Below are 27,251 nucleotides of genomic sequence, written 5' to 3' on the forward strand. Positions count from 1 at the left end.
AAAATTACTGACCATTTTTTAGCTTTATTTATACAAAACAATGGAACATTTTTTTTACAACACGTAGCATAGGGTCGAGCACCTCGAAGCGATTTTTTGAAAATTCAATTTTTTTCTTTTTCTATTCCAATTTTAAGAACATTTTATCGAGAAAATTATCGCAACATGTACGATAAAATTACTATAACGTGGACAAGTAAATTACCATAACATAGATGAGCAACTACCATACGCGACTATGGGTGAGCAAATCAACATGGCATATTGGCGAGAAATTCATCATCCATTATGTGTAAATATACTGACGAACCAAATGACCTTTTGATTTTCTACTACGGGCAAAGTCATGCGGGTACCGCTAGTATAAAATAAAAAGGAATTTTATATTACTTTGTTATATTAATGATGTATAAACGCCATAAAAATATAGTACACAACTTTTTATTGTTAATAATATTAAATAAAAAATATTACTATGATTAATTATTTTTATATTGATATTGTCGTAGTTGAAAAAATAAATATCAAAAATATCATGATATTTTCAAAATAAATATCAGATATATATCAGCGAACCCTGCTGGTCTCAGTTAAAAAGTAAACAAAAAACTTCAACAGATCGAACTCAAGTGCTGTAACATATAATACACCCTAAGTGCATACCCAGGTGCATACCCCAAGTACATACCCTGTTCTGCTGACCTACCCTCTAGCTGGATCCACACTTGGTTCCATATTTCTACCTATATTCTTGGAAAATATTTTTGATGCAAAGGTGGTTCTCACCCAGGTATAATTTACTAAATGACAAAAAAAAAAGCCATTCTTTTTACAGTTTATTATACAGTTCAGGAATAAATTCTTTCAAAAATATAGCTACTATTGGAGGAAATTTAGATTCTTTAAAAGTTAAAGTCAATAACAGTTTTAGTTCTGTGTTGTCAGACACTTCAGAACACAGAATCTGAAAATCAAAAAGCATTTGCCTTCGAGTCTCCATTTTGCTTTTTGATAATTCTACCGATATTAAGTGATGCAATTCTAAAAAGTCAACAGCTTCGTGCTTGTACTTTTGAAGCCACAGATCACGCCCTTGCCAGGTATTATAGTAACTTTTGCAATGCAATTTCATGATAGGTTTTGAAATGACATTGTTGACCAAAACTTCCTCATTTTCAGTGTTAAAGCTGCTACAGTTAAATAAAAGTCCATGCTCCAATATTTTCAGTAAAATATCTTTAGCTTGTAATTTGTATGGTAGTTCTATTTTGTGAACTAAGTTTTTCTTCCAGTCATCATACACTTTATTCTCAGCTTTTGGCAAGTGGAACAAAGAGCAGAGACCCCACATTTTCGCTTGAGGTATCCATAATGATTGATCTTGATAAGCACTGCATGTGTTAATGAGAGAACTTAGAAATCTCTTGCAGTTCTTATAGTTGGCACTAGAAGTGGTATTGAAGCTGGGCCGGAACGGATCCAAGACACAGACTGAGCCAAACTGTAATGAAAGAGGAATTCTCTTAGCAAGAATTTTACAAATCCAGTAAAAGCTCTACTTTCCAGAGTGCAGAAAAGGAATATAGTGAACTTTCCAGAGATGCAATAAATTCGAGTATATTCCAAAATATTGAGTGCAATAAGGCTACGAGAAATTAAAAAGAAAAATTTAATGTTGTTCCAAAATTGAAGCAATAATTTTAAAAAATTTGCAATAGCTAAATAAAGTGTTTTCATATAAAAGTACGAAATTCTAATTTTTACTGAAACTTGTTCATTATATTTTATTTTTACTCAAAAAGATTTTTATTTTCCCCCACTTTTTAAAATGGCACAATTTTACAAGTAAAAACAAAAATGTCTGATTTGAAATTAATGAATTGCAAAAAAGTTTAAGATGAAAAGTTTCTGAACCAAACGTATGAGATTTATACAGCATTCAATAGCTCAACAAACGTCTTGCTTTATATAATGTTATCCTTCTTCCATTGTTCAATTCTTTCTTTTTGAAGAGATAAACCAGATTAAAACCAGAACTATTTGTCTCATTTAGAGAATTTGTCTCCCCCCCCCCTTAATTTTCATTTTCATTTTCATTTTTTTTTTTTTTTTTTTTTTTTTTTGAGAGAGAGAGAGAGAAAGAAGGGGGAGGGGGGGACAAAAGAAGGAATACAATCAGTAGAAATTCCTGCTCAATGAACCCTCCAGTAACTTGAATGCCGAATAGATGTGTGATATCAAAAATTACCAGGATCCATTCATTATAAATGTAGTTCAATTACGAGCTTTTTGTATATGCTTTCAAAAAATCATGATTTTCAATTGTTTTAAAAAAAAATATTTTTAAAGAAGGAAAAGGAAATTGACTTACCTCAAACTCGTCGTTCACATGATGACTATTCAAAAAGTCGCTCTTTGGTATTGAAGTACTTTTTAGGGGCAGAATCACTCTTGAAAAGTCGAAATTTAGGTAGTAAAAGAAGAATTCCTTTAGCAAGCATTCTACAAGTAAATCATTTGTGCTCTGTTATCAACTACTTTTACATTTAAAAAAAAAATTTTTACAATAGTTACAAGAGAGTTTACAATATTAAACATACAGAGTGTTAGCAAGGTCTTTCACTGATAAAGAAAATTTATTTTAAAGAAACAATTAGGATATATACAAAGCTCTTTTTGATTTTGATCTTAAGTTTTTTTTCCCCATTAGTACAATCTCAGCTAAAGGTAGCGTAAACATTGAAAACCAAAAAAAGGGCATCTAAGAAAAAAAAAGTTGGCAAAGCAAGAGACAGCTCTTCCTCAGCCCAAACAACCAAGCAATCTCCACTCTGCTAAGACTCACATAACATCAGCAGTTCAAAGATAGAACTGTGAGAGGCTCATTGGGAGAGCCTCCCCTCGATCAATCTACTTTTGCGGTTGGCGTGGCAGCTTTCAGGATGAAGACAGGGCATGATTATCTTGCCCCCCCCCCCCCCCCCACTGTATTGGTGTACTGACATCAACAGAGTGCCGCCAATGTGGCCATGGAAATATGAATGTGGAACAGCTGAAGGCTTGCTCTGCTCTGGACCAAAGTAAAAAATTCCTGCACAACCTTTTCAGAGAGGCCCATTTATACCGGCCAGCATGTCACCTACTGGCTCAACAGCCAAGGGTGGAAGTTGGCTAGGAAGAAGTTTTATAAGGAACTAGAGGACCCAACGGACGTTGTTCTGTTCAAACTTTGTAAATTGAAAAGGTAAAAAATTTCAATAAATTATCAAGTGTTTGATTCGTTCTGTTAAAAAAAATAAGTAAAAAAAAATATTTTAAGCAGCTATGGTGTCAGAATGCGTATATTTATTACAATTTGATTTATCTAATGCCCACTCAGCAGTTGTTTTATTAACTATTTTTTTTCCCCGTTTTTAATGGTTTGCTCCTTCAGCCATACTCAAAGGATAAAAAACATCCTCAGATATTAAGTGTAAAAAACTAACTACCCATCCAGAAAAAACGGGAAATCCCGCTGCAGCATCCCCCATATGAAAAATAATATAACAATCGAAAGGATATCGTTTAAAAAATGATAAAGGTAAAAACCTCTCTGAATAAGCGAAAATCACTCATCCCTCCCCCTTCCCACTCGATGTAAAATAAACACATTCTTCAACTAAAATGACTAAAAACTCCTTAAAAACAATTATTTGCAATTTGAATCGCAAAATAAACAAAAAATACAATAAATTACATTAACAGTAGCTTTAAAATATAAACAAATGATCACGCAACTCTATTGTTTATAGCCAAAGTCGCCAAGCCATCACGTTACTGTAATCCAGCCGATCAGTGAGCGAAGCCAACTCCGACCGATTAGCGGTCCGACCTTTTGAACGAAAACTTTTTAAACTTCATATATTGTCTAATTTATTCTTTCTACCAAAGATAAAGATCTTTCACTGCACTGATCTTTTGTGTACAGAACTACCCTGTTGTAATATATCTGGATGAAAATAAAATTTGTTTCGTCTTTAAATTCCATCATCTTTTCCTTTAATAATGTACTGATTGGTTAGATAATCCTTAAAGTATTCTCGACATTGGTGCCCAAACTCAGATGGATTTCATCCGAGAAACAAATGTTGCTACATATGGTACTTTCTGATCATTTGGTTAGGAAAATCTAAAGCACCGATCCGGTCACATGGCTCAACTACGACGACAGAATACACATCTTGCATGAACCTTGCAGTTGCAGTACTTTAATTTAAAATATATCACAGGAGTTAAAATCATTGCTTTCAAGAAATGAAGGCTTCTCTCCCTCTACGTTTTATCTATTCTCAATTGACATATCTCAGTAGGAAATTTCATTACAAAAAGCAAAGCTGGCTTTCTTATTGACCTTTGGCAATGGGTTAAATATTTATTTCAGTTCTCACTCAACAATAGGTTAAAATAAATATTAATCATTTGGGAGATATAATCATCCAATCTTTAAATTAATTAATTAATTAACAAAAATGTTTCCCGATTCTATCCCTTGCGCTTCGAAACCATGCTTGCCACAACTTAGTTACACACAAAAAATTTGATCAAAATCGGTCCAGCCGTTTAAAAGCCTTATGGTGACAAACGTCCGCACAGAAGATTTTTATGTATTAAGATTTTCAGTGAAACAATTGAATACAAGATAACAAATAATGAATTTTCAAGTGAGACATTCATCTTCATTAATTCATCATTCATTGTTAAGGTTTTGTTTGGTTAGTTTTAATGTTCGTACTTGATCTGGATATGAATTTAGAACTGGATTCAAGCTTTTGATTTTTTTAACTACTACATGTAAGAAGCCTGGGGGGGGGGGGGTGGAAATCCGGACCAGATAATCATAACGTCCATTCTCGATAATTTAATCTCAACAAAATTAACTTTATAATTGCTATTATTTATTTTTGCTTTTTGGCAACAGTTAAAAAGTGGAATCGGGAGCTGAATTATAGTCTGACTAGCAGTATACGCTCCAGTTGGTTTAAGAAATCGAGTCATAGCATCATGAAAACCACTATTTTACTAGATAAACAATAAAACTTTTTGAAAAATTTTAATCTACAAATTATTTCTATAAGTGTGGTTTGCACTAAAAAGTAAAATAAAATAAGTACATTATTTCACTTAAAAATTACAATTAACCTTAATATTTTTATATTTAAGTTAATTCTAAAGTAGCCAATTAAATTGAAGTTAAAAATTGAAAGATTAACTGCAATTTTTGAGTGAAATCATAGTTATTTTATTTCATACTTTTAGTGCATACCAAGCATATAGAAATACGTCTTTACATTTAAAAAACATTTTTATGCTCTTTGTGTTTTATAATTTATTTTTGATTTTTTACTTTTCTCTCGATTACATTGTCAAAAGGAAAATCCCTTAAAGTAGCAAGTAGCAGATAAAGCTGAATGGCCGAAGAATTAAGATATTTGAAGGCGCAAAAATGTCATTTCTATTAAATTTAGTATTTCCGCTAGCAGAGTGTCTACTGTACTGTTATAAGAAATCAGAAAGCCGCAATGAAAGTATTGAAACTTATAGAAAACATGAAACCAAACAATACAGTAGATATTTTAGAAACTATGTATGTGCTCAGTAAATATTTAACATTAATTTATTTTTTAATTAGTAACTTTCATTTAATCTGATTCTCATATAAATTAGACACTAAATTTCAGAAAGAAAAATTAGCTTTGATTTTAATGCTTTAAGAGCAATTAATGATAAACTGAGATATCTTCTATGTATCCAAATTTCTAAAAATCGATTTTTCCCCCCAACAATTTGCTACTTTGATGTATGAATGTCCAACTGTGGTCTTTGAAAAAGGACAAGGACTTTATATCTGATTTAGGTGCAAAGTCAGATTTTGTTTACTTTAATTATAAAAATTAAAATTATAACAATAATAATAAAACATTGAATCAGCCAAAGAAATGAATACCATAACAAGAAGAAATTCTTTTAGTAAAAAGATGTTTCTTACCTAAATTTTGGCTGTTTTTTGAGGGTGGTATTTTCTTTACTTCTCTGAAGAGAAGATCATCGTCATTTACATTTCCACGATGGAGATATTCTGAAAGATGAAATAATTAAATTTTCACTAAAGAATAAGAGGAAATAAACTATTAAAAAACATTACAATGTATCTACATTTGGTAAATGATAAATGCAGTAAGTAATTTATTATGGTTCTAATGTAGTGAGTGCCAACAATAGATTGTTTATTGAATTTAATGTAGACCATCAAATATTGTTTTACAGTGTGCTTTTCATCTAGCTGTAGTAAAGAAAGCACATTTTAAAACTTTTTTTACATAGATTCAATATAATGTAGGATGATATAGTACAGATTATTTTAAATACAGAGCAAGCCTAGGCTCTAAATACCTACTGACTGTTATATATCTGTGCGTGGGGATGGTAAAAAGAAAATGAAAAATAAAGTAACAAAACCAAAATGATAACAAAAAAAAAACTAGTTGAAAAAATGTTAGAGAACTTGCTTGTTTTTGGCCTTTTTTGTTTTAAGAAATCCTGTTTTCTAGCACCTTATTAGATTAGGTTTTTTATCAGTTTGGTTTTGTTACTTAACTTTTTATTTTTAGTCATTAAAAATTATAATCATTTAGAAAAAAAAACTAAACTGAAGCAGTGTTCTTGAATCTGAAAGGAATTAAGAAAAACAGGGGATAACATGCATAATGTTACAAATCCTGTAAATAGTAATTATTGTAGTAACGTAACCTGTAAATAGTTTCCCGTAATGAATATACAACCCCTTAACATATGGCTAAAGTATACAACCCCCTATTCTTTTTTTTCTTATTTCATTCACTGATTTTATCAATGGAAGTGTAGTTGTAGAACGTTGTAGCATTTTCTGGAATATTTGAGAGATTTCTTTTCGGTGTATTTAAGCCGTTAGCGATGGATAAACAGTTTAGTTTCGATTGAGGATTTCGAACTGAGAGTGTGTATTTGCTCTGTTTATAGCGAGGCATTTCGCTGTGTTGTTTTCGTATTTGGAAGTAAATACGTGTGTAAACGTTGAGTTTACGGTGTTGTGTGATAATTGCTTAATTGCTGATGAATAATTTAGCAGTTGTTGACGCTCTTTCCTGTACATAGTGTAAATGAATTTCCTGTGTTTTTATCAAGAACTGTGTTTTCATTTCAAGAAAGTGGAAGTCGCACCGAATCCGTTACAATAAATATTTCATCCAAATATTTTCATTGAAGGGATGGATTACGCACTATGGCAGTGCTCATGCTGGTTAGTACTTGTCTACAAGAATATCATTTCTCTAAGAATAGCTACGTGAATGTTAAACATTACCTGAATCGTCAATTGTTGTCAGAGGAGGCAGAATCGGGGGATCCCTTGTTTGGAGAAAATGAACAACAAGAAGAGAAAATGCATAGCTGTTGAACATGTCAATGTCTCCAACAAATCCACCATATTTGCCCCAGTAACGAACAAGCTTGGCAAGAGGTGCAAATCGTTCATCATAATGGCACAGAAGTCTTAAGACTTTTGTGTTACGCAAAGAAAACCTGGAATAAATATACGTTTAAAATTTTACAATAAAAACTTAATGGATATTACATATGCAAAGTTTAATGATATCACTTTAATAAATATTTTCAAACTAAGAAATTTGACTTAAATTTAAAACTACAGATTAAAGATGTGATTGTATACAGATGATAGCCTAGTCTTTTCTAGAAGACTTTTGACATCAGGTCGATAAGGAATAACTCCAATGCCTTGAAAAATTGGTCATTGACGGAGTTAATCACTCATAGAAGTTTCACCATTTTTAGTACATACCAGTGTTGGTGTACCAAACTTTTCTTACCGGAACAGAAGACCAGAAAAATTTGATTGATGTGTGTTGAGGGGGGGGGGATTTTTTAGAAAAAGGATTAACACCGATTTCATGTAACATTAATCTTGCACTGAGACTGACTTGTCCATTTTAAAGCAATGTTATGGTTTAATGAGAATTTTGAAAATGTCCATTTCAGCAAGGCGAACTGAATCAACTTAGACTGCTTTGGGGAGAAATTGGAATTTGAAATAATCTTCCGCGACAGCATTTCGCCTCAGGGAAAAGTAAAGGAGCACCGTACCGGTGCTCTTTGGCCTTGCTAAACACTAGTGCAAGGAAATTCTGCTGCAGGAAGGGAAAGGGCAGTATCTACAAATTATTCATTATTTTACATTTTTGTAATCTAATGTTCTTTAGTTTTATTGTAATCGCAAAAAATTTAGCTTCGTGAATCCCCCCCCCCCCCCCCCAACTTTTGGTTCTGTTCATATAAAACTCATGGAACTTTCAGAATGCAAAATCAACAATACCTAAATTTTACCATAAATAATTCCTTTTGCAGTATTTGGTTCATGTTAAATAAAGCATGAGAAAAGTGTCAAATTCTAACATATCCTTATCATTGTTAGTACGCAAAAACGCATTTCTTCAAATATATCTCAAAAACTCATTTGTGTAGACACTGGCCTCTACCTTCTCACGGCAGAATTGTTCTTCTGGTGTGGTATTTTTTGGTCATAAAGCACTTACATGTATGCATTTTAACACACCAGAATTAACAACACAAATTAAACTAATAGCACAGAAATAAGTTGAACATTAATGTTTCAAATGACTGAATGAAAAGGTCATGCTTCTTACAATAAGGCAAATGTTTACTAAAAACCATGCTCAAACATTAACAATATATTATTTCATTCACCAAAAATAATGAAAGTAATTGCAGAAATCTGTCCCTCATAATTTCAACTTTTTTGTTCCTTCTTTCCAATCTACATTTTAAATGATGAAGTTTGTAAAGGTAACAAATACTCAGGGTTGCCACTCCTTTCTGGGAAAAAAATTTCCCGTGTTTTTCCTGAATGAATATGCAGCATTATAAATGAGCGAACATTGATATTTAAAAAAGAACGTTGATATACTGATAGTTTCATCACAGAGGGAAAAAAGAGTAAATAAAGAGATTAAAATAAAGAAGAATTTGTTATAACTGAAACAATAGCTTGGCAATTAAACTTATTTCATGCTCTTTAAATTAAATTAGCAAAATTCAATAACCATCTTTACTAATAATAAAGCTGAAAGTCTCTCTGTCTGGATGTCAGGAGGATGTCTGGATCTCTGTGACGCGCATAGCACTTAGACTGTTCGGCCGATTTTCATGAAATTTGGCACAAAGTTATTTTGTAGCATGGGGGTGTGCACCTTGAAGCGATTTTCCGAAAAACTCGATGTGGTTCTTTTTCTATTCCAATTTTAAGAACAAAACTATCAAAAGATGGACGAATAAATTATGAAATTATCATAACGTGGAACTGTAACATGGGCACAAGCCAATTGGCGAGAAAATTCACCATACATTATTTGTAAATATACAGCCGAACCAAAAGACCTTTTGATTTTCCTATTACGGGCAAAGCCGTGCGTCAAATAAAACAATAAATAATATTTGCTTTCACACACATGATAGACATTTTAATATTTCCTTCCTTCCTTCCTCAGTGGTACGACAGCCTTGGGTGGGCCCTGGCCTTCTCTACAATTTTCTTCTACACCTCTCTTTTTGTTCATGCCTTGCCAATTTTTCACTTTTATGGTAGAAAAATCCTTATCAAGGCAATCAAGTCATCTGAGGTTAGGTCGACCCCTTGTTCTAACTCCTTTAGGTATAGCCAAAAAATTTTGTTTTTTGATTGTTCTTTATTCAATCTATAACAAAGCCTGCCCAGTTGAATCTTTGAATTTTTATGAATTTCACCACATCAAGTTCTTTAAAAGCATGTGATACAGTTTTAAATTAGAGCGCCGGTGCCAAATACCATCAACCTCCTTTCCTCCAAACATCACCCTTAAAATCTGGCATTCAAAGACACCAAGGGCATTTTCATTGTTTTTTGTCAATGTTCAGGTTTCTGAGGAGTATGTGAGTACAGGTCTGATAAAAGATTTATAGATTAAAAGTTTAGTTTTCCTTTTGAGTACATTTGATTTTAAGTACTTTTTCAACCCGTAGAAGCATCTAATGGCAGCATCAATTCTCCTTTATATTTCAGAAGTAATATTGTTGTATTTTAATATTTACTTACAAAAAAAAGTAAAATCACCAATTTGTATTTTATTTATAACTTTTTAAAAAATTATTATTATTTGGTAGCTTATATATTTGGGCATTGAATTTTGCAACTTTAATCAAAAATTTTTATTAAATTCCTTGCATTTTCCAGATTTTTAAAGAATTTTTCAAAATTCCCAGGATTTTCCCTGTTTTTCTCTTGATTTTTGAATTTCTTGTATTTCCCTGTTTTTTCAGGTTTCCCTGTGGCGTTGCAACACTGAGCTAAATATTTGTTGATAAGAGGAAAATTATTATTAAAAAAATCTTATACATTAGCTATTAGAAATAACTATTACAAACAGTAATTGTTCATAAATGATGTCACTTTTTTTCAATATTTTTGTCTCCCCTCCTTTTCTTAAGGTGTCACACATCACCTTAATGCCCCCCTTATAACTTACAATTTCATGCCCCCCCCCCCAAAGGGTGACATTATTTGTACACAGCCTGTAAAGATGGAAACTACAAATGACTTTGAAAACAGCATTTGCAAAAGCAAAATCTCAAAAAGAAATTTATAAATACTTCAAATCTAAAAAAAAAAATTAATTACTTACTCATTTTCACAAGAAAAATCACAGAACACATCATATTTAGAGTGATAAAATCTAAGTATTGGACAACGAGCTTTTATAAGTAGTATGGGTTCCCTAATATCGGGGCAATGCCTACGAAGAATTCTTCTCACAAAGCGAAGGAGATATTGAGGGGTCATACGAGCCACAGTTTCATCTGACACTTCTCCGTTGATGACAGAGTCTAAGGTTGGTACTTCTTTTAACATCACATGTGGCTGAAAACGAAAATTAAAACGCTTTAGTAATTTGTTTTATGAAAAACATAAAATTATAATTTCATCTAACTAGTGGCTATAGAATTGGTTCCCAAAAGTATGAGCTGATGTAGTGCATAATCAAAATCCTTAAAGACCCTTTTAAAAAGTTTTTTTTTAAAGACAAAGCTATTTTTGATAGGATAGGTTTAACATCTAACAAAGGAGATGGAATCAATTAAAGAGAAAACATATTTAAAAAAGAAAAACAAGAAAAATGTAGCTGAGGTTTTCTTTTCTTTTTTTACTTCCTTTTACAAAAAAGGAAGTATTGTATTCGCGAAAAAAATTTCACCCAAAAATCGACCTTAATTTCCATGTTGCTCATCCCCAAATGAATGTTGAGTTTTTTTCTCAACCCGACCACACGTGGATATGTGCCTAGGAACGTACAGACACTCGAAATATCCATTTTGACATTCCCGAGTTAATTGTATCAAGTTTTATCGTGATGTCTGTATGTACGTACGTATGTGTGTATGTATGTCGCATAACTCAAGAACGGAATGTCCTAGAAAGTTGAAATTTGGTATTTAGACTCCTAGTGGGGTCTAGTTGTGCACCTCCCTTTTTGGTTGCATTCGAATGCTCCAAAGGGGGTCTTTTGCCCCTTTTGGGGGGAAAACCTTTGTAAATATGGATGTAAACTCAAATGGTGTTATAATTTGGCGAACACTTGGCAAAATATCGCCAGTCTTTTGATCGCCAAGTTTTGTCGCCAACTTGGCGACAAATTTGGCGATTTCTTTTTTTATTTTTTAAATCTGGTTTCAATTTGGCCACTGATGGTGATATTTAGGGAGTAAACTATTGAATCACATTAAAACTGCCAATAATGAGAAAATGACATTAAATTGGAGTAAAAGGAAGTCATGTGATGCACACATCAGCTCGTTTTCTTTTTCAACCTTTGATTGCACACTCTGAATGCCAGGCAGGTAGCTGGTGTAAATATAGACGGCAGCACATCTCCCCTTCTACACCTTGTCACTGCTGGGTCCAACCCTCCATTTCACCTCTCCCCCAAGTAAATAAATACTTAAATATATCTTTAAGACTGTAATTGAACATTGAAAAGGAAACCTTGTTGTAGAAGTTTAATACCTCACATTGAAAATAAACTTTTTGTGTTGGTTCAAGATGCATATGCATTTTCTGCATACATATGCATTTGACGCATCCTCCACATAAATGTCAAAATATTTGCCAACTACATCAGTATCAGGGTTTATACTCAATTTAAAAAAAAAAATAAATACAAGTTTTCCTAGAGCATTCACAATATTATATAAATGCTAGAGAATATTTGACTACTGACTGTCGAATTTAACCGTTTAACCGCCGAACTATTGACGGATGATCAAATTTGAGTAATTTTTTGAAATTATGTCTATTTATGTCTAGTAAATACAGAAATAAAATAAAATTTCCAGAAAAAATTTTTTTACTATGATTTTCAGTGTGTTCCATTTTTGGAACATTGGCGTTTTGCATGAAGTTTTTTTTTTTCAGAGAATTTTTTTAAACTAAGAGGTTTTGAATGCGGTTTTTATCTTAGCATACTTTATTACGGAAAAAATAATATTAGAAATTGCATTTGTGTACATATCCAATACAGAAAATCCAATACAGAAATATCTAATGCCCATCATATGAAAGGAAGCGTTGCTGGTGAAGTCGTTTGTCGCAATGGAAACATTTCTTAGCCGTATTTTTTTTGCACACCGCGCAACGTCCTTGGGATGCAGATACAATATAATGTCCGTCAGACATTCTTGACCGTTTATGTAAATGACAACGAGGCCCTGGAGGACTTTCCACTCGTACTTTTCTTCTTAGGAGGCGAGTTGTTATTTCTCTTCGGAACTCTAAATGCTTCATCTTGACTTCGTGTAAAGCACAATGAAGTAACCAACTAGCTACAACTGAAATATTCAGCGCATTACTAAAAAGATTCCACCACCATTTTTTACTCCTCAAATGAGGTCTGTAGCTCCCTAAAAGTTTATCCAAGACGTCCACACCCCCCATTTCTTCATTGTATCTCTTGATAAGATGAGGTTGTGGCACATCTATCTTGCATTTCTGCGCATTTGAGTAACATTTTACAGATGCAAGTGGCTCATGTGTATAACAATTAGATGCTACTGTAACCACTGCATTATCTTTCCAGCTGCACATGTACACTGATCCATCAGATCGATAGTCAAAATTTCCGCGATCTTCTTTAGAAAGGGCTTTTTTGGATTTCCGTGGACAATGGCCAGTTCGGTTTTCACGAATTGTTCCTGTTGCTCGTACACTTTTTTTTTTTTATAGCTGAGAAATTAAGCCATATGATGTAAAAAAGTTATCAAAGTATACTTCATGCTTAGACATGTCAGTCAAAACTGATAATAGATCATTTACAACTCTGGATCCTAATTGCACATCAGGGGATTCTTCTTTTTTGCCTGAATAAATCTCCATGGAATATGGGTATCCACTTGAACAGCACAGCATCCAAATTTTGAAGCCGAATCTTATTGGTTTTCATCTAATAAACATTTTACATGAATGCCGACCGTAGTAGGGAACCATAGATTCATCTATGCTTAATTTTTCATGAAATACACCAAATTGTTGAGGGTTTTTACACAATTCTTCGTAAATAAGGAAAACTTTTCTTAGTTTGTCATTTTGTTTTAATTCATGGTTGTCCATCAAATGAAAGTTGTTTTTTATTTTTCGAAAACGATTTTGAGGCATAATTGTTAGTACAATTGGCACAGATGTATCTTCTGCACTGCTCCAATACATATCTTCAGAAGGAACAGAATGGTACCCACTCAATAGCAACAAACCAAAAAATTGTAGGATTTCATCTCTGTCAACATCTATTCTTCCTCAGTGATATTGCCTAGTTCATCAGGGGGTAATTGGCATATATCTACATCTGACAAATCCGAATCTGACAATGTCTCTAAATAAGCCACAGCTTGTTCTACAGTAAGAAATCTTGTAGACATTTTTTAACATTTATGAACAGTTGGTATACGTCAAACAGAATTTCCTTTCGCCCGAAAACAAAGCTAGCGAATTATTGAACTGCATTTAAAATATGAAGAATAAAACTCTCACTAATATTATTTTTTATTATTACGTGACAATGCAGCTGTCCGAGCAGGTGTGGATTCGGAGCCATATAGTCCGTCAAACAGAAGACTGTTATTATTTTCTTTGCTAACGAAACGTCATATCCTTTCAAAATATAAACTTACTTGGTTTTGCCAACATCTACATCAGAGTACATTCAAAATGAGAAAAAAAAAGAAACATATATTACGAAAAATAAAATTTCCCCTTGGAAGTCGAACGACTTACTTCTTGGAAATTTGACTCCCTAAAAGCGCCAATGTTCCAAAATTGGAACATGCTATTTTGAAGGGGTACACCTTTCGGAAATATCATTGTACATTTCTACAAGCATTTTAAAATCATATATTGAAGTATTTTTCACAACTATAATAAATATCATCACATTTTCTGGAAAAACCAATTTTTGGTAAATTTTATAAGAAAAAGTTGCAAAAAGCTAAAAAAACACTCATCTTTGAAAAATCGCAATAAATAATTGAAAACATATAAACAATCAAGCAGGAAATCAAAAAATACTTTGAAATAAGACTAAACTGTGTTAAAAAAAACTTGTTTATTTTAACGTTATTTCTTGGGAAAATTTTCACTTAAATATGATGTTCCATTTTTGGAACATTGGCGGGTAAACGGTTAACAAAATTAGACCTCATGAAATTTAAAGCTTGAAGACATATGCTGCTGAGCCAACAAGTTGCCAAACATGGGGTTGTGTTGTAATTGTGCTGACGAATGAGATTGAGTAAGAAGAGTTACAATTAATGTATCAAGAAGACCATTAGAGTTTTTACAAAATATATTCATGCAATAGAAAAAAAAATATATTCATGAATTTTGATTGTGATACGAAAGAACCAAGTTATTTAGGTTATTAGCAGTCTTTTCACATTTTTTGTAAAAGCAGAGTTTCCCTCTGAACTTTAAGGAAATTTTCAAATTCCCCGAGTATTCAAAATTTTCCGAGTTGTGCAATGTTGATGATATGTGAGGCATAACCTTGGTCCTTGCCCACATAATATCTTTACTAATAATAAAGCTGAAAGTCTCTCTGTCTGTCAGGATCTCTCTCTGTGCGGATCTCTGTCTGTCTGTCAGGATCTCTGACGCGCATAGCACCTAGACCGTTCGGCCCGATTTTCATGAAATTTTTCACAAAGTTAGTTTGTAGCATGGGGGTGTGCACCTCAAAGCGATTTTTCAAAAATTCGATGTTGTTCTTTTTCTATTCCAATTTTAAGAACAAAATTATCATAAGATGGATGAGTAAATTATGAAATTATCATAACGTGGAACCGTAACATGGGTACAAGCCAATTGGCGAGAAAATTCACCATACATTATTTGTAAATATACAGGCAAACCAAAAGACCTTTTAATTTTTCTATTACGAGCAAAGCCGTGCGGGTGCCACTAGTAAGAGAATAAAACTTCAAAATTGAATGACAAAACCTGATAAGGAAAAATACTTTTATTAGCCTCTTCAGCACCAAAATGTATATGGTACATCATGCCTTTGTTAGTTTCAATATTGAAAATATTTCAGTACTTTGAGCTCACAATAAGTTGATTTGGAGTCTGGTGTAAAATTACAGACATAAAATTGCACATGTGTCGATAAGAGAAAAACTGGTTTCAAAGCTTGAGTGATTTTTTTTTTATTTCACATATTTCCTGCACAGCTGGTATTAGTAAAATATAGATGCTGAAACGTTTTCTTAGTCTTTGTTCTTTAATGTATATTTGGATTGAAAAATACCCTATGATAATGTTTTTTCTTTTTGGACAAAAGTAAGTAACATAGGCAATTTGTGATCTAAAACAACAAAAATCATAACATATACAGTAAAACCCCTCCTAATGGACACCCTCCAAATGCAGACAAAAAATTTTTGTCCCATTAGTGTCTCCATTAGAGGGTTTTTACTGTACATAAAAACAAAGCATTATAAAAAAAATCATGAGATACAGCACAGACAAAAATCTTGCCGAGACGCAAATTTAAAGTTATATTACAATGAAATTATTTAAATAATCATAAGAATTTTTTTAAAAAATCGCAGAATATTTCATTATGTTTAAAGAGGGCCATATGGAGGGGTTGGGTTTTTAGGGTTCGAACCCCTTCCATAATTTTTAAATATAATTACATAAAAAGCCATTCATTATACTTTTTAGGAAAAAAAATATGATTATTAATATTAATATTTCTTTTTTCACATTTCATCTGAAAAATGAAATTCGCGTTATTGAAAGATAGTAAACTAGGCGCTGTATTTGCAGAGCTAATTTTTACTGCAGTTATTGCGAACGCCACTTCTTGCAGAACAATGCAGCATTTCCTTTCTGATTTTAAAAACAAGTATAGATTTCTCAATAAATCTTTTTGGGAATCTCCTCCTGAAATAAAAGTCTGGTTATGGCCTTAAGTTTAAACATTATTATTTTTATTATTATCGTTATTTTGGATCAAAAGAATCTTTATAAAAAGGTAATCAAATTGTACTATATTTCTTTAGCTACTTTATTGTATACTTTAAAAATGCATAAATTTTTAAAATGTTAAGTTAACATTAAGATTTTGATTTTTGAAAATGTTGGGAAAAGAGCACATTGACTTTAATGTAATACGTTGTACATGCGTTAGCAGATTAAGTTCAAATAACATGTTTCTTAATATGATCAATAAAAATCACTATTTTCAGATTGCTTAAATGCAGTAGGAAATTTAAATGAAATAGCTTTAGAAAATGACTCAACAACAGACGTCACTTTATATCAATACAAATAATTATTAACAAAAAAATAAAATCTCGTACATGACAGAAGAAAAGTTGGTTCTCCCAAAATTCGTTCTTTGGTATTTTTTAAGAGCAACAGCTAGAACTGCTAAATAAAAAACTTTTATAAAATAAAACTATGCACAAATGAATGCAATTCTTATAGTATTAAATACAGGCACGGATCCAGGGGAGAGGTAATGATCCCCTGGCGATAATACGCGACCAAATATTGCTTAAAGCTTCATTTTGGAGACATATTTTAAAACGTTTACCTCAGAACCTCTATTTGAGCCCCAAATTTGCATATTAACTAAATTTGTATATTAATATTACTTAAAGCTTCATTTTGGAGACATATTTTAAAACGTTTACCTCAGAACCTCTATTTGAGCCCCAAATTTGCATATTAACTAAATTTGCATATGAATATTGCTTAAAGCTTCATTTTGGAGACACATTTTTAAAAGTTTACCTCAGAACCTCTATTTGAGCCCCATATTTGCATATTGACTCTCCGGTTTTTCTCGTAAGGACTCTCTTACTGGATCTGCCCTTGATTACACATGAAAACTGTTAAGAAGTTGCTTAATATAAGACTACAATTTCTATGCCTTCTGACTGACTAAGTTTTATTGGGTTACTTTAGCCTGTACATTTCCTTACTTCATCATTGAAGATTGTCTGAATTGAGACATCCACATCACATCCCTTGAATCCCAAGCCATTGACACTGGAGCCGAACTGATTAAGTTTGAACTGAGGAAAGTACAGCTGAAACGTGTCTGAAAGTGATTGACAAAACTTCTTCCTGTTTTCAATGTCTTCCTGCGTTATACTTAGTAACGAACAAAATGTCTCGATCTGAGAAGACACCTGAAAGTTTTAAAATAATGAAATAAGTTACAAAATTAAGACTTCAATTAAATATACTAGCTGATGAAGGATTTGTAAATACTGCAGGATTATACAAAACAATTTGCACATCTAGTACAACACTGAAAAATCTGCAAAAACTACTTTTCGAGAAAAATCGATTTAAATGTAATGCGTAGTAGCTAAAATTCTTACAGTAACACACATAGGCATCTCAAAAATAAGGTTAAAAAAAATTTTCTCATTTGTGGCTGTCTTGCATTTTAATAGAACTAATAAAAATGCGCCAGGACATGTATGTAACTCAAAATCGACAATTTCTGACTTGTGGCGGTATTGTATTAGGTGTGCAAATTATGTCTTTCAAAAGTTGAGTAAAATATGCCTAAGGACAACTTGCTTCCTACCCTGGCTATAATTAGCATGTTTTATGATTACTTACATGTGGGCTCCCATGGGAGGTCATGGAAGGCTACTGTGACCTCCCAAAAATATCCTTATTCACCAAATTTTATCTGATGATTTGGCAAATTTGGTACTGTAATATTGCATTTTTTTAAATGATGCCAAATGTGTATTCTCCTTAGATGCAGGCATGTGCACATACTTGTATTTTATCATTCGATAATTTGGAATTTCATTTTGCAAATTGAGAATTGCACCCCCCCCCCCCTTTTCATAAGTTATTTTTTAATTTGCAATATTTCAATTTTGTTTCCAAATCTGCTGAACTGTCAGACAAAATTTGAGGGATAAGAGGTGCCCCTGCTTGTCGCCTCAAAAACTAGTTTTTGACGTTAAAAAGGCATCTAGGAAAATATATTATACAAGCAATATACTGGCATCCAGAGACTGCAGTTTCATCTTTATTATGTACTCTGTAAAGGATGTTGGTCTATATCAAATTGTATATGTTAAGTGGTGCATTGTGATGTTAAGTTCTGGCATATTTGAAATGAAAAAAAAAAACTCATGAAAATCATGAGAGGATAAAATTACTTCTGAACTAGAATGCCTTGTGAAGAAGCCATGCAAGATTGAAACAATAAGAAAATATCAATGATATTACCATAGGCGTCGGAACGGGGGGAGCAGAGGGAGCTTGAGCTCCCCCTAAAATATTTCAGACCGGCTTAGCTCCCCCGGAAAATTCTTGCACTGCTGCTTTTTGCCGTACATTGTTTAACTCAAACCTGATTTCAAAAATGTGATCTGCCTTTTTTGGGAATTTCGGAATTTCTACCCAATACAAAAGCAGTGAGTAGACGGAGTGGTCAGTGCACTTGAATTCACCTTCACCTTTTTTTTCACTGTTTAAACACTCTTGATTGCCGAAACGCGGGAAAGTGGACTCTACTCCGCGGCCTGCGAAAATCAGTACGAGTCAGAGGCGTAGCATAACCAAACATTTTTTTTTTGGGAGGGGGGGGGGGGGCACCAGAGCCATCACCAAGAAGGGTTTTGCTATCCCCCCCCCCCTCCCCGCCCAGTTTTCCAGAAATGGCGTCACCAATTTCATATTAATAATGAAAAAAAAAAGGCAGAAAGGAAACCTTTACGATTTTAAGAACATGTAATAGAAATGATAAGTGAACAAATTGAATAAAAGTGTCGAAAAGAGTTTTCTCTGCAAAATTTGAAAGCAAATGCAATCTCTGAATATTATTTAGGAACATCCAAGCAAGGTTATGCATTATGATTTACCTCTGAGGAGCGCTGAAACGAACGTTTCGAACATTTTTTAACGAAAAGAAAGTATTCAGTGTTTAGTACAAATCTATGACAAGCGTCAGTCAAGTAAAAAATGCATACGTAAATAAACATAACTTCATAATGGCTCCCGGCATTTTTAAATTTCTTTTTTTTCTTTTTCTTTTCTTTTTTATTGTAAAAATATCATCATGAAAATAGTGATTAAGTAGAGAAAAATATATGTGCCACAAAAATACAGTTTAATTAGAGAAAAAGTTGAAACAGAGTAAGGCGAGATTTAAAAAATGTCATGACTAGTCACACCACTGCTAGTGTGCTAGTTCTAAGTGTTTAAATACAAATGAATTAAACGAAAATTTTATCGCGATGTTCTGGAACATGACATCTAAAACAAAAGAAAGTGTAAAAACTGTCTGAACTACCAAAAAATTCAAAATGTTTTTTTTTTTTTAATTGACGGGGGCCGCAAACGCTTGTATTTCAAACAAATAAAAATATAAGGCTAGAAATTGAAAATTTCATTATGGAAAAACCAAACCACTCAAATAATTTTGGAAATGAATAGCACCTGAGAGCGAAGACACATTGGCTTGGTTGGATAAAGCAGCGTGCTAATGAGGGAAAGGGTGGGAGTTCAAATCTGGGTCGAAGAATATCGTTTTAATGGGTTTTTGTTTTTCAGCAGAATTTTAATCCAAGTTTCCACTAATATGCAAAATTCTAAGCTGTATATCTGTTGTTGTTAAAATCATGAAACAAAACATTGATTTTAAGAGGGTAAATCGAAGTTTGACTTTGCAAAAGGATAAATTTCAATTTATTTTGCTGCTTTACTACGCATTGCTTTGGTCTATAGTATCTCGAGGTTGCATTGAAATCAGAAAATTCTTCCTTTGAACTCGAATGCTTCGCGTGGGTCAACTAGTCATCTAAAATTGGGTATCAGGAATTTCACTATCGGAAAATTGCTGAAGACGGATCTCGAACCTCTCCTCCCAATAACATAGCCAACTATCATCTAAAACTGCGTTTTGACAATTAACTTCGAAAATTTTATAAATGAGCTTCAGCCCCTCCATTTCCGCCAATATAATTTAAAATAATCTTAAATTTCGTTTAAGGTCTTACCTTTCAAATAATTACTGGGGTAAAGCACCCAAAAACTCACCCCTAACATCATTAAAAGTGAAATAAAATTGTTTTTGGAGCTCCAATTTGGAAAAATTTCCAGTCTTCATAACAATAACAAAGATGGCACACAGCTGCGTTTCTTAGATTGTTCATTTTCGACAAATTTCTGGGAGGGGGGCCCCGGATTTCTCCTCTAATTAACATCTCCGAATAATGTCTAAAACTGCGTTTTCAAAACAATAATTTTGAAAAATTTCCAGGAAGAACCCTAAAATACCAACCTCCTTAACGTAATTAGAGAAAAAATATAAAATTTTTCAAGTTTCAATTTCGAAAAATGCTGAGGAAAACACTCCCAGGCCACTTTTCTACCCTAGCATTAACAGAGATCATCTAGAATACATTTTTAAGACCACACAAATTAGAAAAAACATCCTATTTTTGATTTTTGGGCTAATTTCTTTATAATTCTGGAACAAAAGATTAAGTGTCTAGCAAGCTGGGGGTGATGAGTCAGTTTGGCATTTAAATATGAATAGCATGGGTGCTCCATCAGACATAACTAAAAAAGATTGCTAAGGTTGTTTGTACTTGTTCAAATAATTTCAACTTTCCAAAAACTTCTCATTTTAAGTTATCTGACCCCTCAGATTATACTTTACGAAGTTACAATCATTCTTGTTTTTTTGCTTTCTAAATTATGGTTTTTTCGTCACTTACAGATATATTTTCATGACAAAATTGTTACTTTTCATCTACTATTGCAGAAAAAAACCCCAACAATATTATTATATTAATATTTTATAGTTTCTAACAAAGACTTTTACAAAAACTTATCTGAACAATATAATATATAACGAAAACTTCATTTTAACACATTTCCAACGTTCTGTTTCTCCGCCCTCCTGTTTCACCTATTCGCCTTTTTCTAGTTCTCAGAAAATAAGAAATTCTTCTAAATGCTACACTGTCCCTTTCCTCCAAAATTATTACAGAGCACCTCAAATTTTATTTTCAAGGCTCCGATTCCCTGAAAATTACTGGAAGAGAGTCCCTGGATAACTTGCCATCCAACAACATGGGAGATTATGTAATGTTCCGTTTTTGGGACTTCAAGTAAAAAAAAATTGCTGGGCCCCTAACGCCAACAAATATGATCCACAGTCGCGTGTTTTAGCAATTACAATTTCGAAAAAATTAACGAGAAGGAACCTCTGAACTTTTTCTGATAACACCATTGAAAAACGCTCTCTAGTAGGTAAGTTTAAAAGTTTCCACAGTAGAGCCCTAGTGCAGTCTTTTCCTCTGACATCATTGAAGGTTGTCTACAATTACGTTTAAGACTTCAAAATCGAAATATTGGGCGGGAGATGTAAATCGATTCGAAAAATCGATCGAGGACAATCCTTCGAGTCATATTTTCACTAAAGTCAACAAATATGGTATACAATAGCGTTTTTAAGACATTAATTTCGAAAAATTTTCAGGGAAGGTATTCAAAACTTTTCTCCCCTTAACATTACCAAAGATCGCCTAAAAATTCGTTTTTAGAACAAGAATTCTGAAAATTTTCCGGGGGAGGATCCCCGAAACTCCTCTATTTCTACGTGCTCATCATCGAGTACTGACTGACCTTATTTCAAAACCAGAAGTTTTATCACCTCATTCTCTCCACAAACAATTGATACAAGATAAAAAAGAGATGGAAGCTTCGAAGCTAATTTCATATGTAGAAAAAAAAATTAAAGTCCCCCCCCCCTCACCAATTATTTTAAGGGGCCACTGCTTCTGCCCCTTACAAACCAGACACTTCTCATAATGTGTCCCAGCTCCCCCTACTTCTACAAAGTTCCTACGCCTCTGGATATTACAAATGATTTACCAATCTATGTTAATATAGACATAAAAAGTCCTAATTATCTATAGATTCAGAAGGTGTGCACGCCAGTGACGCTAATATTTAAAAGGATACATATTATCACATCATAACAGAATGAAGTACTTAAAGCCTGAAAAGTTCACGCAAATATTATTTAACCATGCCTGGTTCCTTGGCCGACATTTGCTTGCAATTACTAAGTGTGATTCATGATAAAAACAAATTATTTGCGAACGATCCCTCACGTTTCATCACCTGACCAAGAACTGTTGAAATTCTGCTCATTAGATCGCTGATAACTTTCTGAATTTTTAAGATATTGATCTGGATTTTTTTTGCGAGTTGCAGAATATAGTTGGGTTTTACATTATAAAAATTATAAATTGCTATCTTTTGTGCATGCACAGTGAAAAATTAAATGCTTTAAATATCCATATTTTATCAAATTTTCAACATTTTAATTTAAAATGCTAGTATTATACTTCTTTTGCATGCTGTCAATTTTTCTGAAAATTTGGTAAGCTTTGATGGAAAACTTTTGGTGTTATGAGCCAAAAAGCTTCAAATAAAATTCGTAGTTTTAAAAGAAATGCTCAAATCTTCGTGAATATTGGGTGATACTTTCTCGAAAATATGTAAAATAATTGTACTTAATAAGTTAACTATGTTATGAAATTTACAGCTTATCTCAGCTATTCGGGATGAATGATCATCTAAAAGCTGTTTTGTTTTCCTCATTTTGTTACTGTTCATCGAAACCAGGGCCAGCTCTAGTAGTTCTGCCACGCTAGACGATATTGACAAGTGCCTCCTTCCCCTCCAATTGAATCTATATAAATAAAACAAAGAAAATATATCTATATGTGGGTATATGTTCCCTATACAAATCCACAGGCAACAAAATCCACAAAAAGGCAGTAAAATCACCGGGGAAAAATTTAAAAGCATTATTAAGCCTAATGGAACTCTATTTTCATATAGGAAAATTATCCTTTGTGCAATCTGGTTGTACAGTTTCAGGAAAGGTAAATCTTGTGCAACTAATTTATTACATTTCTATGACAAAGTTACCATGGCTTTGGACAATAAGAACCCTGTAGATGTTGTTTACATTGATTTTCAAAAAGCTTTCGATAAGGTACCGCTTGTTGCTCTACTTAGCAAATTAGCTGATATAGGAATAGGAGGGAAAACTTTCATTTGGGTAAAAAACTGGCTGACCGGAAGGAAACAAAGAGTAGATGTAAGGGGAAATTATTCTAATTGGAGTGAGGTCTTAAGCGGGGTTCCTCAAGGATCAGTGTTAGGGCCTCTTTTGTTCATTGTCTTTATGAACGATATTCACAAAAATATTTCTGGGAATATGAATTGTTTTGCTGATGATGTCAAAGTTATGGGGACTGTAGAAAATGAAGAACAAGCAAATCAGCTGCAAGAGAATCTAGATCATATTACGAAATGGGCTGATAAATGGGGTATGGCTGTTAATGTTGGGAAATGTCAAGTGCTACATTTAGGGCATGGAAATAAGTGTACAAGTTATTATTTGCAAGGTTCAGTCATTAATCAGGCAGACAAAGTTACTGACCTGGGGGTCTTAATAAGTCAGGATTTAAAGTTTAGCCAACAGTGCAGCATTGCTAGCAACAAAGCCAATAAGATGCTTGGGTTTATCAATAGATCTATTTCAAACAAATCTAAAGAAGTTCTTCTGCCCTTATATAGAAGTTTGGTAAGGCCTCATTTGGAGTATGCTGTTCAGTTTTGGTCTCCTTATCTTAAGAAAGACATTAATGCATTGGAAAGGGTTCAAAGGCGGGCTACAAGGCTTATAAGTGGACTTTCCCACTTAGATTATGATTCCAGGCTTAGAAGGTTAAAAATGTACAGTCTTGAGCAAAGAAGAGACCGAGGGGACATGATTCAGCTGTTTAAATTTATTAAAACAAAAGATGTTAAGGGGCTAAAGTTTAGCACTGAAAACAGGACAAGGGGTCATTGTTTTCAGCTAATTAAATCTCAGGCTAACATGGATATTTGGAAACATTATTATTTTAGCAGGGTAGTGGAACCTTGGAACAGCTTACCGGAAGAGGTGGTAATGAGCAAAGGAGTAGACAGTTTTAAGAGGGCCATTGATCTTTACTGGGGATTGCAAATTGACTAGGACCAGTCTAGCTGGGCCCAGAGGCTGTTGCTGGTCGTCACTTTTGTATTTGTATTTGTATTTGTATCTCATTTTAAATTAGCATGAATAAAACCACTCAGAAGGTTTTCATTTTTTTCTTGACAATGACTAGATAAAATTTTGTTATGTTTTGAGTTAAAAATTTCCCATTTTGGCTATTATTTGGTGAATTATCTTCTTCCTTTTTTTATTTTTTATCTTTTTAAAGATTTTAGTTGTGTTAATAGAGTGTTTCATTAATTTATTCAGGAATTTTTGATTTGATGTTTTCTTTTTTCTTGAAAATGATTGTTTGGACAGGAAATTTTAGTTTTTTTTTCTCTCTAATCAAAGCCTGATTGTTGAACATGCGTCACTTGACTTAACTTTTATTTTTGAAGTATACCGTGCAAAGCTGGGGAATGCAGCTAGCAATAATATATAAAATAATAATATATGAGTAAAATAAAAATAATAGTAAAGTGCTTAATATTAAAGTGAGTTTCTAGTTAAATTCCAAACTGGGTTTTGCATATCCAAGCACTGGTACACACTTAATTATTTTTTTTAACATAAAAGTAGTGCATGATTTGGCACTGAAACAGATTTAATATTTTCCAAAGACTTTGAAATCACTCAATTTGCTCCCTCTAAAATTAAATTGAATTTCTTGAAAAATTATAAACTATGTTTTGCATGTCCAAGCACTGGTACACACTCTAGATTATTATACAGTAGAAGACCGTTATAATGCACACCTTGGGACCACAGCTTTTGCGTTATACAGGATTTTGCGTAATATAGATCATTTTACAAATTTTGAAACTAACATTCAAATATACCTATATATTAGCACTTCAGAATGAGTTTTATCTGCAATGAATATTAAAGCACCAATACGACAATTAATTATTCCCAAATAAATATGTTTCACAATCAAAAGAAAGTGCATTATCCTGCACTTCTGCTAGCTTCATGGTTTGCATAACAGCTGCATTTTCAAGAGCCATCTGGTATTTTCTGTTTATTATGATTACTAATTCTAAATTTAAAAGCTTTAAATTAAGATCGAGAGATGAAAAATTTTCCACATTTAATTTGCCTAACAATTTTTTATTTTGCAAAGCAAAACAGAGGGATTTTTTTAGCCTCAAAACCTATTTTTTACTTCTGAAAAGTTGTGTGGTTTATAGAGAATTGCGTTATATAGGTTGGCGTTATAACGGTCTTCTACTGTAATTATTTCTTTTTTAGCATTGAAGCAGTGAATCTTGTTGTGCTGAAGCAGTGAATCTTTGACATTGAAACAGATATTCATACTTTTAAAAAAAATTTCAATTTTGAAATTTGCCGCCCCCGGCGGCCTACCCCAGGAGCCAGGCCTGCTAAAAACACGAGGCTGATACAACTTCTATTAGAAAATGACAGCTGGATTACACCTTTTATGTGACAAAAGTTACAAAGCAATTGATTTTTTATTTCCAGAGAAATCCATAAAAATGTGACTTTTTGAAAGTGTCCCAATACTTTTGGTCATATGGTGTACTTAAGGAAATGAAAGTTTTTAATACTTACTGAAGAACATTTCTCTAATTCATTTATTAAGACATTATGAGGCACTGCACTCTTCCCATCTTCACAGCTCACTGTTTCTTTAAGAACGCTTCTGTCGGGTTTTTCTCCAGTCACGGCTATTGTTTTCCATCCTTTGGTGGTATGAACAGCTTGCATCCATGGACGGTTTGTAAAAGACAGAGCATGCTGAATGTAAAAAGAAAAAAAAAACAGCTTTGGTTTTATGTTAAAGTATCCAGTAAAACACTTTCTTTACAAAAATATTTGCCAAAAAAACTCCATTTGTAATGAACATTTCATACTTTACAAAGATAAAATTTTTCTATGTGCTTTTAATTTGCAGTGCTTTTCCCAGATCGAAATAGAGGCTGTGTGCTTCCAGGTAGAAGTACAATTTCAAAAGGATTTTATAGTAGAAAAAGGTGCTTTTATTTTAGCGCCAAGGCATTGCTGTTTTCGAAGGTTAGAATTTAGGATGTGAAAGTCAGGTATCATTGCCACCTACCTGTTTCTTTTAGTTGCCAAAATACCCTGCTAATGCGTAAGTTAAAAGTAATTCAATTTGTTGAAACAAAGATTTAAACTGCGGTATTGTTGAAAAGTTTCTTTCCGATTGAGGAAAAATATGTTTATATATATATATATATATATATATATATATATATATTGTATATTCCTGCGTATTATCCATGGATTATCTATTTAAAAAGTGTAAAGTTATGCACGAACAGAAAATAAGTACATTATATGTTTTACCTGTAAACATGGTAAACATCGCACAAGAAATATATGTTCATGATACGTCACAGAAGGCCGTAGGAAGAGTTGACGGAAAGACGTTTTTAGTAATTTCGACATTTTAATAGGTTATTTTATATGCGATTCAACACAGATGAATATCATCCGCTTTTGAAAACAGAAAAAGCAGGCACTTCATTTTGTAAATAAACATAACGA

The 27,251-nt window shown here is 32.9% G+C and overlaps 1 protein-coding gene across 2 annotated transcripts; it reads right to left on the reverse strand.

Annotated features, from left to right (window-relative positions):
* Positions 1-825: 825 nt before the first annotated feature.
* On the reverse strand, positions 826-27,251 carry LOC129224514 (speckle targeted PIP5K1A-regulated poly(A) polymerase-like). Of its 2 annotated transcripts, XM_054858978.1 has the most exons (8): positions 27,051-27,251; positions 26,295-26,480; positions 17,620-17,829; positions 10,767-11,002; positions 7,379-7,596; positions 6,026-6,115; positions 2,372-2,502; positions 826-1,501 (listed from the first exon to the last, which is right to left on the reverse strand). In XM_054858978.1, the coding sequence occupies exons 1-8, from the start codon at positions 27,150-27,152 to the stop codon at positions 830-832; spliced, it is 1,845 nt and encodes a 614-aa protein (XP_054714953.1). In that variant the 5' UTR covers positions 27,153-27,251; the 3' UTR covers positions 826-829. The 2 variants fall into 2 exon arrangements, with proteins under 2 accessions (XP_054714953.1, XP_054714954.1); XM_054858979.1 differs by lacking the exon at positions 2,372-2,502 and having other exon boundaries at positions 1,313-1,501.

The sequence above is a fragment of the Uloborus diversus genome, chromosome 6 (assembly GCF_026930045.1).
Source record: "Uloborus diversus isolate 005 chromosome 6, Udiv.v.3.1, whole genome shotgun sequence".
Taxonomy (NCBI): Eukaryota; Metazoa; Arthropoda; class Arachnida; order Araneae; family Uloboridae; genus Uloborus; species Uloborus diversus.